At 41.7% G+C, this 16597-nt stretch overlaps 1 protein-coding gene across 1 annotated transcript in view; it reads left to right on the top strand.

Annotated features, from left to right (window-relative positions):
- Window positions 1-16597, top strand: part of LOC121457940 (importin subunit alpha-4) — a 72495-nt gene that overhangs the window by 44561 nt on the left and 11337 nt on the right. Inside the window, exons 7-10 of the mRNA XM_041667030.1 lie at window positions 1287-1372; window positions 3780-3866; window positions 4215-4384; window positions 5504-5548. Coding sequence (XP_041522964.1) covers window positions 1287-1372; window positions 3780-3866; window positions 4215-4384; window positions 5504-5548 — 388 coding nt within the window. The remainder of the gene's footprint in view (window positions 1-1286; window positions 1373-3779; window positions 3867-4214; window positions 4385-5503; window positions 5549-16597) is intronic.

The raw sequence follows: 16597 nt of genomic DNA, 5'->3' as shown, positions 1-16597 counted from the left end.
CTCTCCTGTAGAAGCCTTTAACCTCTTTTATCCATTTTACATGCTGTTGACTCTGACTCTGACCCCCATCCTCCTATGCCCCTACTGGATCCTTATACCAGGCAGGCAGTACTCTGCCACTGGACTGTATCTCTAGCTGTTGCTTCTGTTTTTACTTTTGAGTTGTAGTTTTGTTCATTGACCTGGGCAGGCCATTTTGAATTTCTCTGTAGCTCAGGCAGTCCATGAACTTATCATTCTCCCCCTGCCCCTCTCTTGCTTGTATCTAAAATTGCACCTGTTTTTATTTTTTTCCATTACTTTCCTTTCTTCTGATTGTCAGTCTCTCTCTCCCCTTCTCTCTCTCTCTCTCTCTGTCTCTCTCTCTCTGTGTATCTCTCTCTCTGTCTCTCTCTCTCTGTCTCTCTCTCTGTGTCTCTCTCTCTCTCTGTCTCTCTCTCTCTCTGTCTCTCTCTCTCTTTCCTTTCTTTCTACAGGGTCTTCATTGTGTCGCCCTGGCTCACTTGGAGCTTACTATGTGGACCAGGCTAGCTTCCAATTCACAAAGTTACACTTGTCTCCCAAATGCTGGGATTAAAGGTGTGTGTCACTATGCCTGGCTTTACTCTTCTCAGCAGAATAAATTTCAAGTTGTGAACCCTAGAACATTTGAGATAGTCACCATATCCCACCAACATTTACGTGATCACAGTTTTATTTTTGTTCATCCTTAACTTCAGCTTTCTAGCCCCATTTCTTGTCCATACATATCATCCCACCCATGATACCCTTTTTAGCATAGAGTGTCAGTGCCTGCCGATTAAATTAAAATTTAGAACAGTGAACTTGATTTTTACTTTGTTAGCTCTTCCATGACTGTCTCAGATCATAATGCTTTAGCTGTAGAACTAACTATACAGGCTTTAATAACTACAGTTAGTAATGTAACCCAAATGATAGTGTACTCAGGTGAGGGTCCCAGTTGTGAGTAGTCTGGAGGGCGCAGCTGGTATTGACCTGATGCGAGAACTTTGGCTAATACAGTGATAGTGGGTTACTCTCTAAGGCTAGGAATGTTGAGGAAGAGTCATGAGACATAATTGGCTAAGTATTGCAACCATCAGTGGACATAAAGAAGGCAGGTTTGTAGTAACTGAGAAGCAGTCAGATGCTTAGGTAGAGGTGGCAGCCAGTGATGAATATAACAAGTGAAATTGAAAAATCGGGTATGGTGCTTGTGTGGATTTGAGGCTTATAAGTTACGGTGATAGTTCCATGTCTAAAAGGATTATTTTGTTTTTTAACAGTCCTTCATTACAGTTTGAAGCTGCTTGGGCACTAACTAATATAGCATCAGGAACCTCTGCACAGACTCAAGCTGTTGTACAGTCTAGTAAGTCAAATCTTTCTTTTTTAATGATGACACAGGGTTTTATATTAAAGACTGAATTTCATCTCAGAATATTTTAAAGTTACAGTATAAGTTTTTATGTTACTTTAATGATTTCTTTTCCTTCAGTATTAAACTGTCATAAAATAATTCTTACTTTGGACCCAAAAAAAAAATGGACTATTATCTTTCAGGGTGGAGACTATCCCCTAATAAGGACTGAAAAGTCTTGTTTTAAATACTACTTTCTGAGTGTGCTGAGTAGCTTAAGACTTTTCATGTTATGGCATATACTTTTTTGGGGGTTGGGCAGGGCAGGGTCTTGCTGTGTAGCCAGGTCTGTCTTTGAGCTTTCTATATAGTCCCCAGCTGACCTTACACTCAGGATACTCCTGCTTGAGTGTTATAAGTTCTGGGATTACAGGTGTTAGACCTGGTTTATATATACTAATTAAAAAATTGTTTTTGAATTGTAAGATAGGTCTGTATCATGAATACTGATATTGGGGTTCAACCTAAAAACCAGAAAAGCAAAAATAGCCAAGTCACTAAAAGTCTTACCTTTACCAAGGCTGGGTGACCGCAGATTTATTCCCTCTAGTGCTGGGATTAAGGGCACCACCTGGATTTGTTTCTGCATTGATCTTGTGTAGCCTAGGGTGGCCTTGAACTCAGAGATTCATCTCCCAAATCCTGGGATTAAGGTTGTGTGTCACCGTTGCCTGACCTCTAGTGGCTTTAGCTTTGCCTCTGGTCGTAAATAATATGCCACTACACACATCCTCACTGTGTAGCCTTGGCTAACTTGAAACTTGTTATATAGACCAGGGTGGCCTTAAAGAAATCAACCTGCCCCTGCCTCCCGAGTGCTGGGATTAAAGACATGCGCCACCACTGCCTGGCTATGAACAAGTTTTTAATAGAAACTAGGAGGTAAGGTTAACTACAGCGTTTGATTTTCATTATAAACAATTTATCAGTGGTGGAAATGTAAATGCTTTGAATATTAGTTTTTAAAAGCTCCTCATGGAGTTCACCATGTGTCCCCAGTTCTACACCTAGATGAAATGGAGAGAGAAAGCATGCATACAGTGATGGGTGCACAGGTGACAGGTGTTCACAGCAGCATCAGTCATAGTGATTCAGAAGTCCTCTATTAATGCATCGATAAAATGTGTGCAACAGAATACTGTTTAACAGTCTAGAAGAATAAAGCATCGGTACCTGTAACATTAGAGGCGCACTTGAAAGTCACATAGTGGGGGCTGGAGAGATGGCTCAGTGGTTAAGAGCATTGCCTGCTCTTTCAAAGGCCCTGAGTTCATTCCCAGCAACCACATGTGTTCACAACCATCTGTAATGAGATTTAGTGCCCTCTTCTGGCCTGCCGGGATACATGCAGGCAGAACACTCTATACGTAATAAATAAATCTTTAAAAAAAATGTCACATAATGAAAGAAATCAGTATGTGTGATTCTCTGAAATGTATAAACAGAAAAGGCAGCTATTTAATGTTTGCCTGGTTCTGGGGTTCTGAATAATAGAATAGTAAGTGGTTAGTGATTGCTAGAGATCGGAAAGCTCTTCGAGGGTTGATGAACATGTAGTTCTGCAAAAGTGCTAAAAAGTAATATATACTTAGCAGTGATATATTCTTTTAAAGTATGAATTTTTTTTAACAAAAAGGCCTAGTAAGTTTTAGTAGTGTACAGGTAAAGCCTAAATATCCTGGAGCTGGCACAAGAGTAGAAAGTTTAAGAACAGGTGAACTTATCTTGAGGTTGGTTATGGTGATAATGTGTAGGGTTTAATGGAATAAGAAATTTAGAGACGAGAGAGGTGTTAAGATCACTGCCTGCTCTCCCAGGGAATCCTTTCCTAGCACACACATACATAGTAGCTCGCAGCAATCTTTAACTCTAGTTCTAGGGCATCAAACACCCTCTTCTGGCTTCCACAGACACTTGTGGTACACAGATATACATATACGCCAAACACCCATACACATAAAAATGAAGATAGAAAGAATAAGAAATATGGTTATTTTACATTACTTGGTAAATCTGGTTAGTTGGTTCTGAGGAATTTTATTGAAAATAAGTATGATGATTTCAGGATACATGTTTGGGATGGGAACTTAAAAAATTAAATATAGGGAAGATTTTGTGCTTTTTTTTTTTTTTAGTTGATGGCATCAGTAGTATGCTTTGGGCTCTGTTTGGTACTTTATTGTTAAAGTATTACCAGGTTAAAAGTACTGAAATTAGTTATTTTTATGTATCCTTGCCCTGTTTATACAGTGAACTGTAGTTGGACAGCTATAGTGTGTCTGACCTGTGACTACTTTATTGACTTGCTTGGGTAGAAATCTGTGACCACGTCAGATAACTGAGTTTTTATTACACACAGATGCAGTGCCCCTTTTTCTGCGACTCCTCCATTCCCCACATCAGAATGTCTGTGAACAAGCGGTGTGGGCTTTGGGAAACATTATAGGTAAGCTGAATTTGGATTTGAAAAGGCTTTAGTTGAAAATCTTAAATTAACTTTTTTTCCTACATTGGCATAGTCATTACACACTATGTTTCCTCTGAATTTCATATGAGTTGACTGTATTCATAAACATTTGTAAGGTGGTTCTTAAGTGTAAAAGGAATATATAATTTGTGTTGGTAGTGGTTAAATTTGTGTTCCCCAAATCAAAATCATGGAAAGCAGCACTTGATGTCTGACTATGGTGAGGAAACATAGAGCATCAGTGTCCCAACATGAGCCATTGCACACATTTCAGACTTTCCCATCCTGATTGTAATTTTTTTTTAAATACAATTTTCATTTCTGTAGGTGATGGTCCTCAATGTAGAGATTATGTCATATCACTGGGAGTTGTCAAACCTCTTCTGTCCTTCATCAATCCCTCCATTCCCATCACCTTCCTTCGGAACGTCACATGGGTCATTGTCAATCTCTGCAGGAATAAGGACCCCCCACCGCCTATGGAGACAGTTCAGGAGGTAAATGCAGAATTGTAAAGGCGAGATGGCTTATCTCCCTGATTATGCTTTAGGTATTCATGCACAGGAAATATATAATGAGCATATACTGATTTTATTGAAAATTCTTCTGTTTTTAAGTATAACGTACCATATGTCAGAGTTAAGTGCTATACAGTAGCAAGAAGAATGCCAGTCCATTTAATGTATTTTTTCATGACTGTTTCCATGAAGAGAAAACACAAATTCAAATAAGTGGGGAGGGAGGAAGCCCTGTTTTGCTGTACTACTTTTTGGATTTAATGCTAAGAAATATGCAAATAATTTGAGTTAATTTGCATTCAGTCCATTGAATTCTGAAAAAATTGGTGTTCTTAGAAATGTGCTCTACTTTAAAATTTAGAAGTCCTTTAAAACCTTTATTGGCTCGACTGTTTAGAGAGTCATTGACTCTCTATCTTTATAAGCTGTGTCTTTATCTAGTGTCTATTCTTAGTGTGAGTGCCTAACAGCCATTACTCAGGTGCTCTAGGTTTGTAGAAGATCTGTTAGACCCAGGGGTCAGCAAACAAACCCTATACCTTGCACTGGTTGTAATTGTTTTTGTTTTTGTTTCTTGAGACAGGGTTTCTCTGTGTAACAGTCCTAGCTCTTGTAGACCAGGCTGGTCTCAAATTCACAGAGATCCACCTGCCTCTGCCTCCTAAGTGCTGGGATTAAAGGTGTGCACCACCACTGCCCAGCTGGTTGTAATCTTCCTGACTAAAGTTAGTGTTTTACTAACTTTACTCCAGCATCTTATTGAATAAAAATTTAGACGATGATGACTGTGAAAGGAAATTTCTTGTAACTACAATGTATGCCTGTATGCTAACATCTCCATTCTTCTCACCTGACGTTTTATGCCATAAATAAGGTTTCTGAAAATACTTGACTTTCTTTTAAGGAGTATTAATCTTTGTTAGATTTATTTGGATCTTTTAAACATTTGAAATACGTTTTTGATTTTCAAATTGAATTTATTAAATTAGATATTCAAACAAATTTCACATTTTAAGTAGTTACTGTTTTTTGTGTCATTATTTGTTTTTATAAAGACATTTCCATCAACTAGCATGACTGTTTATCTTCTTTCCTCAGATTTTGCCAGCTCTATGTGTTCTCATATACCACACGGACATAAATGTGAGTGAAGTGGTGTCACTGTGGGGTTTGTCTCTTGATGCTACCAGAAGGGTTTTCTAAAAGCAGTGCTAAAGAATAGTGGGGCAAGGGGTGGAGAATGAGAGTAAGTTTAAATCAGATTGATGTAATTTTTGTTTTTAATCTTCCAGCAAGTATGCTGATTTGTTGGTCCCTGAAGTGATTAAGAACAGCAATCTCTTTCTGTGGTTTCACTTTCCAAAGTTTTAGTCACCTGTAGTCAGTTGTAGTCTTAAAATATTAAACGAACAACTTTAGAATAATTTATTAATATATTTAAAATAATTTTGTAGTATATGCCTATCTTTGCTCTATTTTATCATTAGTTTTTGTCAATTTATTAATCTGCCTAATTTGTGAATTAAACTATCTAATATCTATGAATAAGAAAACACATACACCTATCTATATATGTAAGTATTTCTGTGCTGTGCTGTAGCACAGTAGGCATCCATGTGGGTATTATAGCTTGTCCCCACGGGGGTCTGCTGTAGTGAATTTTAAAGCACAATTAGGTTGTTGGATGCTGCTAGTTCATTTCCCGACTTCCCTGACTCGAAATAATCACACAGTTTGGCCAATAGCTTAAGCATATTTCTGGCTAATTCTTCTATCTTAAAATAACCCATTCCTCTTATTTTGTATTTTACCATGAGGCTTGTGGCCTACTAGCAAGGTTCCAGTCGGTGGTTCTTTCTCTTCTGGCTGTTCCATGGCTTCTCACTGACTTCTCCTTCTCTCTCTCCATATCTCTTTTAGCCTTGCTATCTTCTGCTAAGTCATTGGCTGAAAGCAGCTTCTTTATTAATCAGTAAAAGCAACACATATACAGAAGAACTTCCCACACCACAACTATCTATAAAATGGTAAAAATTTTATGAACCATTATGGTCATAATAAATAATTGCCATGACAGAATTAAAGCTAGGTCCATGATCTCTACCATGATCTCACAAACACACAACATGGTGTAAAAAGAAACAAGAAAGTATAATAGAAAAATAGCCAGAGTACTAACTATGGAAGTCCGTATGATTTTATTTGGCAACTTTAAAAGTAATACCTAGGAAGTAACATATGCAGTGAACAATATAAGAGCCATGTGTGGTGGTTTGCACCTGTAATCCTTCTGCTTGGGAGGGAGAGTAGGAGCAGGAGTTCAAGGCCAGCCTGAGTTAGTGAGACTTATTCCAAAAGAAAACAAAACCCACAACAAAATGAAGTACTTCTAGCATTGTAAGTACAAGGTAATTATGGCAGGAGTGGTCGAGATGATGCCTATCTTTGGTTTAAAATGTATAGAAGACTATTTTTTGCACTTGCCATAATATATATCAACTTGTTTAATTTATAAAGTTCTATGAGATGGTATTTCTGTCTAAGTTATAGAGTTGACTAGTAGGTTTTGTTTTTGTTTGTTTGTTTTTGTTTTTGTCAGGTTGAACATCATTTCAGGAACACCAGGAAGGGTATTGAGAACTTGAATACCTTGAGGTTTTAGAGAGTACAAGTAGACAGTGACTCAAAAGTTTGATGGGAGTTTATCTGCAGTCTTGGGTCCTGTGTTTAGAAACTTTGGGCTTTGCATGGTAATGAGTGAAGTTTATAGAAGGTTTTCAGATGGATAAGTGAGAATTGATACGTGTAACAGACAGCTAAGAAAATGTATGACTTATAGTAGGGAAGTTTTATGTAAGCAGAACTATTTTCTTAAAATAGACTTGAACTTGATGAAAACTTGAACACAGCTAATAGGCACAGCTAAGGAAAGGAAAGTGACCAGAATTATAGAACTTTTCTGTGAGTATTTTCCAGCATAGATTAAAAATTTGCAGAATATGAGGGACTGATAAAAACCTAGACATTGAATAAGATTTCATAGGAAAGGCTGTATTCTAGAAAGTGCTAAAATTCAGCCCGAAATTCTTTGTGTTTGAAGTTTAGAAGCAAGGGAGGAAAACCAACAAAGTGGTGTAAGTATAACAGATATTAGATCACAGACCCTGTGGCTGTCTCCCTCTCTCCCTGAAATCTGCTGTCCACTTCTTAGACCAAAGTACTGACAGACACCTGCTATGTCTCAGGCCTGGGGTGAAAGTAAACCTCCTACTGGCCACCCCAGTGGGAAGTTGGTAAGAAAGCAGCCTTAGCACCCTTCGCTAGCAACTGCAAGAGAAGCTTGTGGTCCTGCCTAGTGCCTGCCTGTGTGCACAGGCCCCACCAAAGTGGGTCACATGATAGGAAGTCTGTCCGCTCTCTGGCAACCTATAAGAATCAGAAACTCCCTTGTTAAGGCCCCATGCTCCAGAACCCCTGTCATTTGTCCTTTAACTCTCCTACTGAGACTCCTTTGGGAACTAAAGCAGGGAGGCTGCCTTTTTTCAAGGTCCCATCATGATCGCCTGTGCTCTGTCCCTTCTAATGCATTCCCACTTCAACGCCCAATTAAGTGTGCATGCACGCACGCGTGCGCACACACACACACCATTTGTGGTTGTGAAACTTTCTTGTTCTCTTTCCTAGTTAGCAAAACTAGTTCTGAAAGACATTCTTATGTTGGCTCCTTTCATGAACCTGCTATTTTTTTCCCTTTAAATCAGAGCAATAAACACATAAAATTTGAATTGATAAAGGCAGAGATCAAACAGATTATAGGTCATACAGGGCCTTGGATAAAATATTAAGACTCTTAGTCTTTTTATATTGGTGATAGCAAAATTAGGAATTAGTGGTTGAAATTATTCTGGATTCATAGTTCACATTTTGTAAGGAAAGTACAGATTTTAGGGAATTGTAGAGTTATAGGCAGATTGGTAGTGCATTTTTGGTAGACACAGGAGAAAATTAGCCAATGCTAAAGCTGAGGATTGGGAAATATGAAAGTGTGGGAGACTTTAAGTATGCTTAGATTGAAAGTTTGCTGCATTTGATATGTGTGATGAGAGAAAAGAAATGAGGAATACCAGGTTTCTTACTTCTATTTTAGGATGTATATGGCAACACAACTATCAGCAGGAAGAGGTCCATGGCACCAGGATGTGTGAGATGGTAACTAGTGAGAATGAAGGCGGTCAGATGGGATTATGGAAAGTTAGATGGGTTTATACCATTAGTAGTCTGTTATGAGGCATCAGAAATCAAACCACACCTACTGTGGAAGATCGCAGGACAATCCAGAGAGCCAGTTTGTTTATGTGTTTTGTTGCTGGAAGTTAATTTGCGATTGTAATGCTAGAGTATCTGGCTTTCTCACCTGTTTAAATGTGTTCGTGGACAATGCAGTGTCACATAACATCTCACACCAGCCTAGCCTCTTTTACTAGTAATGTAAGGAAAGTTATCAATTTTAGCAGATCATTTATGTGCCAAGACTTGGTATTTAGTGACAGAGGACTTGGGCGCCCCAAAGACCACTTTGCGCTTGATGACTTAGTAGAATGACTCATGACTCAGAAAGCTGTTCACACTCATGCTTGTCATTACCCATCAAAAGGATACACCAGGATACAAAGTTCAATATAGGTTACAAATCTAGAGCCCCCGATGGCTGTTTCTTTATTGGTTTGATCTCCTGGTTACTGAAAGTAGTGTGTTAAATTTCCTAATTGCTAGGCATTGGTGGCAGATGCCTGTAATCCCAACACTGGTAGCTAAAGGGAGGAGGATAAGGAATTTAAGGCCAGCCTTAGAGACCCTGTCTAAAAAAAACAATAACAGAGGCAGGGCAGTGGTGCCTCACACATTTAATCCCAGCACTCGGGAGGCAGAGACAGGCAGAGACAGGCAGATCTCAGAGTTCCAGACCAGCCTGGTCTACAGAGAGAGTTCCAGGACAGCCACAGTGGTTACACAGAAAACCCTGTCTCAACAAACCAAAAAAGAAAAAAACAAAAAACAAAAGAACAGTAACAGAACAAACTTCTCCAGCTTTTTGAAGTATTCTTGTATATTATCTATTTTATAATGGCAGTTGCAGTATTATTTGGTGAATAGACATTTGTATCTTTATTAGTTTCATGTCATAAAATATCTTTTGCATTGATTCTTAGCTACTGTTCTCTTACCAGAATTGCAACCTCTACTTTCTTTTTCTTGTTTATTTGGTATAGGGTATGCCCTTAGTTGTAGAGTTGGCTTTTATTTAAGAAGCTAATTGAGGGCTCCACGCAGGATGTTGTTGCATAGTTGTAAAGTGCTTGCCTCGTGCAGACAAAGCCCTGTGTGCAACCCTAACACAAGAGTTTAATTTTAATCCTATAATCATCTTATATTTAATATGCTTATATGCTTTATTCTAGCAGCTATCTATATATTTACCTCTTTTTAAATACCTTTCCTTTATTCCAGTTGCCTGTGCAGTGATCAATGAGCTTATTTTTGCTTCATCTCTGTTTTTGCATCTATAGATTTAAGTTGTTTGCACATTTGGGGGCATTTTCCTCCATTATGCACATTTTTCTTCAGCTCTACCTTTTTTTTTTAAAATAAATAGCTTAAATATTTTATTTGTCTGCAGCTAAGGTTGTTAATCCTTATAACGAAAATATACGAAGAATAACGTTACAGTTTTTGGTTAGAATTTAAGTCAGACATTCATTAATATGGAATCTTCAAATGTAAATACCCCAGAAATGTCTTTAAGACATCTGGTCTAATAACTGTCTTTGAATATCACTTTACTTCGGAAGGTTTTGGCAAACAGTTAAATGAAAGCTCAAGAGTTTTCCAAAATTAGTCGTAATTAATAGAACTACTCTGTATTCAAAACTAAAACAATTTTAATAAAACTTTCCTTTCCAAAACAACAGTAAAGGAAACAAGGCATTTTGTAAAGTGTGGTCCTGAACAATCACAGTAAAAATAAATGTATACTTAACTCCCACCTCCTCAACACAGAGGCGGCTTGCAGTCTTGGGACCAAGGCTGTTTCCAACTCTTTGTCCTGGGACTCTTGATGACTCAGATATCAGCTTTGTTGTTGTACTGCAAGCTCCTTGGCTTTGCTCCTTTCAGGTTTTTGGGTTTGTTGTTGTTGTTGTTAATACTGTTACTTAATGTCTTAGTGTTCTGTAGCTGTGAAGAGACACCACGACCACAGCAACTCTTTAAATGGAAAACAGTTAATTGAGGCCTGCTTACAGTTTTGAGGTTTAGTTCATTATCAGCATGGTGGGGAACATAGTTGCATGCAGGTAAACATGGTGCTAAAGAAGAATCCTCAGATGGCAGTATGAAAGAGATACTTAGGCTTTTGAAACCCCAAAACCCACCCTCACTGACTTTGTTCCTCCAACAAGGTCACACCCACTCCAACAAAGCCATACCTCCTAATCCTTCAAAAGCATTGCCGTTCCCTGATAACTAATCATTCAGATATACGAGCTTATGGGGGGAACCATTCTTTTCAAGCCGACACAGTCCACTCTCTGGCCCCATAAGCTGAAGCCATATCATAATGTGAAAATGCATTCGATTCAGCTTCAAAAGTTTTTAAAAGTCTCAACACTGTTTAAAAGTTTAAAGTTCAGCTGTGCATTGGTGGCACATGCTTTTAACCCCAGCACTCAGGAGGCAAAGGCAGGTGGATATCTGAGTTCAAAGCTAGCCTGGTCTACAGAGCCATTTCCAGGACAGCCAGGGCAACACAGAAATCTTGTCTCAAAAAACAAAAAAAGGTAGATCCTGTACTTAACAACACAGAGGAAAGGGATTACAATGAGGAAATACCGTACAACACAAGAGTGAAAACCAGCAGAGCAAACTCCTAATTCTGCATTTCCATGCCTGATGAGCTGTTCAGAACTCCAACTCCTTCCAGTTTTGTTGACTACAACACTCCTCTCTCTTGGGCTGGTTCCACACCCAGTCTTAAGCTTTCTTCAGCAGGTATCCCGTGGCTCTCACATTTCTAACATCTTGGGGTCTCCAAGGCAATCCCTACTTCACCTTCACAGCTTCCCACAATGGCTTTCATGAAGGAACACCACTGCCACACACTTGCCTTCAGCAGATCTCAGATTCCACAACCCATATTTTGCATCCTTGATACTAAGGTCAGAAGCATATGGCCAAAGCTGCCAAGATCTGTTGCTTATTGGGGCTGGAGCTTGGTCCCCTTGTCTAGCTTTCTGTTTTCAGTGGTTTCCTTCACTTAAGGTTTTCTCTAATTCCCTCGTCACAAGTTGGAAACTTAGCTGGATAGGGTCTTGCCCGGAGGTCACCATTTCCTTTTATTCTATTTAGCATTGGACTTTAAACTTTTTATCTCCTTGAACACCAGACTTAGCTCCATTTCTTGGTGCCTTTTTCTTTTCAAACTGTACATTTTTTTTCCTTGTTCAGCTTGCTTGTTCAACATCTACGTAAGATTGAACACTAATAACAACACAGCACAGTCAATACTAGGCTATCTTGAAATCGCCTCTGCAAATGCCATTAATCGAAAAGTCTTCAGTTTACTGTCAGGCAGATTGGGGGTGGGGTGGGCAAGGGCAGAAAACAGCCACACTCTTTGCCAAAATACTGCAAGTATGGTCTCAAGGCTACTTATTAACATTCCTCTTTTCTGAAACCTCTTGGGCCAGGCTGTTGTTGTCTCCATCGCTCTCAGCACCATCTTCCCTGCTCTTACTAGTTTGGCCTGTTAAGCCCCACTTAAAGCTTTCACCTGCTTTCCTAATCCAGAGTCCACATTCTGCCAACAAACTGCATGGCCAGACCTGTCACAGCAACACCCCAGTTTTGGTACAGTTTCTGTGTTAATTGCCGAGAACAGACATCACAAGCACAGCAAATCTTACAAAAGAAAGCATTTAATCGGGGCTTGCTTACAGTTTTGAAGTTTAGTCCATTGTCACCATGGTGGGGAGCATGGTAGCATGCAGGTAGGCATGGTGCTGGCGCAGTAGCTGAGAACTTGCATTCTGATCCACATACATGAGACAGAAGAGAAAGAAACTAGGCCTGGCTTGGGCTTTTGAAACTTCAGAGCCCATCTCCAATGACATACTTACTTTTTCCAGTATGACACACCTGTTCCAACAAAACCATACTTCCTAGTTCTTCTAAAACAGTTCCACCCCCTAATGACGAAATATTCAAATATATGAGCTGATGGGAGTCATTATATTCAAACCATACTTAGATTATATGGTTTCTTTTGGTGTTGCTCTTGAGTTCCTTCTGATTTTTTTCCTCCGTAATGCTCCCCCTGACAGTTTCTGTTTCAAACATGCATAATTGTACCTCTTCCATTCCTTCTCATTCTTTATTCTTTTCATCTCACACAGGTTTGGAATGAGTCCAGATCCAAATTAGTATTTGTTTTCTTCTTATAGGTAATTTGGAATTGTGTTCTCATGATTCTTAGTAATGCTAAAGGTATAAGTTATGTGTAGTTTTATCTGCTCCTCTGACTTGTACGCATGCCTTCTTAAAGGATATGTGCGTTGAGGTAGCTGCTTTTGAAACTTTCAGGCAAAAGGTGTCTTTAATTTGGACACTTAGTAGAAAGGCCTCTGGGTTTCAGATGAGTGAAGAGTTGTGCTTTTGCAGCTGTGAGGACACCAAGGAGAACACACACTACCTCTGTGTACTGAGTCAGTTCACCAGGTCCTGGGGGCTGTGAGGACACCAAGGAGAACACACACTACCTCTGTGTACTGAGTCAGCTCACCAGGTCCTGGGGGCTGTGAGGACACCAAGGAGAACACACACTACCTCTGTGTACTGAGTCAGCTCACCAGGTCCTGGGGGCTGTGAGGACACCAAGGAGAACACACACTACCTCTGTGTACTGAGTCAGTTCACCAGGTCCTGGGGGCTGTGAGGACACCAAGGAGAACACACACTACCTCTGTGTACTGAGTCAGCTCACCAGGTCCTGGGGGCTGTGAGGACACCAAGGAGAACACACACTACCTCTGTGTACTGAGTCAGTTCACCAGGTCCTGGGGGCTGTGAGGACACCAAGGAGAACACACACTACCTCTGTGTACTGAGTCAGCTCACCAGGTCCTGGGGGCTGTGAGGACACCAAGGAGAACACACACTACCTCTGTGTACTGAGTCAGTTCACCAGGTCCTGGGGGCTGTGAGGACACCAAGGAGAACACACACTACCTCTGTGTACTGAGTCAGTTCACCAGGTCCTGGGGGCTGTGAGGACACCAAGGAGAACCACACACTACCTCTGTGTACTGAGTCAGCTCACCAGGTCCTGGGGGCTGTGAGGACACCAAGGAGAACACACACTACCTCTGTGTACTGAGTCAGTTCACCAGGTCCTGGGGGCTGTGAGGACACCAAGGAGAACACACACTACCTCTGTGTACTGAGTCAGTTCACCAGGTCCTGGGGGCTGTGAGGACACCAAGGAGAACACACACTACCTCTGTGTACTGAGTCAGCTCACCAGGTCCTGGGGGCTGTGAGGACACCAAGGAGAACCACACTACCTCTGTGTACTGAGTCAGCTCACCAGGTCCTGGGGGCTGTGAGGACACCAAGGAGAACACACACTACCTCTGTGTACTGAGTCAGCTCACCAGGTCCTGGGGGCTGTGAGGACACCAAGGAGAACACACACTACCTCTGTGTACTGAGTCAGTTCACCAGATCCTGGGGGCTGTGAGGACACCAAGGAGAACACACACTACCTCTGTGTACTGAGTCAGTTCACCAGGTCCTGGGGGCTGTGAGGACACCAAGGAGAACACACACTACCTCTGTGTACTGAGTCAGTTCACCAGGTCCTGGGGGCTGTGAGGACACCAAGGAGAACCACACACTACCTCTGTGTACTGAGTCAGTTCACCAGGTCCTGGGGGCTGTGAGGACACCAAGGAGAACACACACTACCTCTGTGTACTGAGTCAGTTCACCAGGTCCTGGGGGCTGTGAGGACACCAAGGAGAACCACACACTACCTCTGTGTACTGAGTCAGTTCACCAGGTCCTGGGGGCTGTGAGGACACCAAGGAGAACACACACTACCTCTGTGTACTGAGTCAGTTCACCAGGTCCTGGGGGCTGTGAGGACACCAAGGAGAACACACACTACCTCTGTGTACTGAGTCAGTTCACCAGGTCCTGGGGGCTGTGAGGACACCAAGGAGAACACACACTACCTCTGTGTACTGAGTCAGTTCACCAGGTCCTGGGGGCTGTGAGGACACCAAGGAGAACACACACTACCTCTGTGTACTGAGTCAGTTCACCAGGTCCTGGGGGCTGTGAGGACACCAAGGAGAACCACACACTACCTCTGTGTACTGAGTCAGTTCACCAGGTCCTGGGGGCTGTGAGGACACCAAGGAGAACACACACTACCTCTGTGTACTGAGTCAGTTCACCAGGTCCTGGGGGCTGTGAGGACACCAAGGAGAACCACACACTACCTCTGTGTACTGAGTCAGTTCACCAGGTCCTGGGGGCTGTGAGGACACCAAGGAGAACACACACTACCTCTGTGTACTGAGTCAGTTCACCAGGTCCTGGGGGCTGTGAGGACACCAAGGAGAACACACACTACCTCTGTGTACTGAGTCAGTTCACCAGGTCCTGGGGGCTGTGAGGACACCAAGGAGAACACACACTACCTCTGTGTACTGAGTCAGTTCACCAGGTCCTGGGGGCTGTGAGGACACCAAGGAGAACACACACTACCTCTGTGTACTGAGTCAGTTCACCAGGTCCTGGGGGCTGTGAGGACACCAAGGAGAACCACACACTACCTCTGTGTACTGAGTCAGTTCACCAGGTCCTGGGGGCTGTGAGGACACCAAGGAGAACCACACACTACCTCTGTGTACTGAGTCAGTTCACCAGGTCCTGGGGGCTGTGAGGACACCAAGGAGAACACACACTACCTCTGTGTACTGAATCAGTTCACCAGGTCCTGGGGGCTGTGAGGACACCAAGGAGAACCACACACTACCTCTGTGTACTGAGTCAGTTCACCAGGTCCTGGGGGCTGTGAGGACACCAAGGAGAACCACACTACCTCTGTGTACTGAATCAGTTCACCAGGTCCTGGGGGCTGTGAGGACACCAAGGAGAACCACACACTACCTCTGTGTACTGAGTCAGTTCACCAGGTCCTGGGGGCTGGCTGCTGTGAGGACACCAAGGAGAACCACACACTACCTCTGTGTACTGAGTCAGTTCACCAGATCCTGGGGGCTGTGAGGACACCAAGGAGAACCACACACTACCTCTGTGTACTGAGTCAGTTCACCAGGTCCTGGGGGCTGGTACCCTGTTTGGTCTTGTTCTTGTAGTTGAAAACTTCAGATGGATGAGGATGTGGCTTAATTTGGGTTTTGGGTCTCATGCAGCCTAGGCTGCTCACACTCACTGTGTAGCTGAGGGTGGCTTTTCCTCCTGCTCCTTTGGTTACATTTCCCACGTATTGTGATCACACACGTGTGCCATTACACTCAGCACTACGTTATTGTACTTCATGCTTTTCATTTGAGGGCCTTTGTCAAGGTTCAAGTACTGAACCATTCCTTAGCCTATTCACTTTAGTAGTTGGAAAAATTGTATTGGCAGATTATTTTGGGGTCTTCTAGATTTGAAGCAGTGTAGTGTTTTGGCCTCAGACTTGTGTATGAGATAGATCACAATTATTTTTGTGCCTAATTTTTGGGCTCAGGGAAAATTTTGTGCTTGTTTAACAATTTTTATTTATTTTATGTTTGTGTATTATGTTTATGTATGAATGCTGTACCTGTGTGGAGATCAGAGGATGGCTTTCTCTAGTTGGTTCTCTTCTTCCATCTTTATGTTGGTTTCGGGGACCAAACTCAGGTCACCAAGATAAGATAACTTGCAAACTCTTTGCTTGCTAAGCTATCTTGCCAACACATTATTTCTATTTTTATCTATCTGGTACATAAAGTCAGAAATTGGAAACAAGCATCCTAAACTTCTGTCTCATGTTTATGAAAGGTGATCGCAGGTAAGCCCTGAGATAAAAATTATACTTATATCAGTCATGTACACGGTTATCTTTCCCACCAAGTTAAA

The sequence above is a fragment of the Microtus oregoni genome, unplaced genomic scaffold (assembly GCF_018167655.1).
Source record: "Microtus oregoni isolate MIOR12 unplaced genomic scaffold, Mior012 000001F_ref0000356, whole genome shotgun sequence".
Lineage (NCBI taxonomy): Eukaryota > Metazoa > Chordata > Mammalia > Rodentia > Cricetidae > Microtus > Microtus oregoni.
This window is presented reverse-complemented; position numbering and strand designations above follow the sequence as displayed.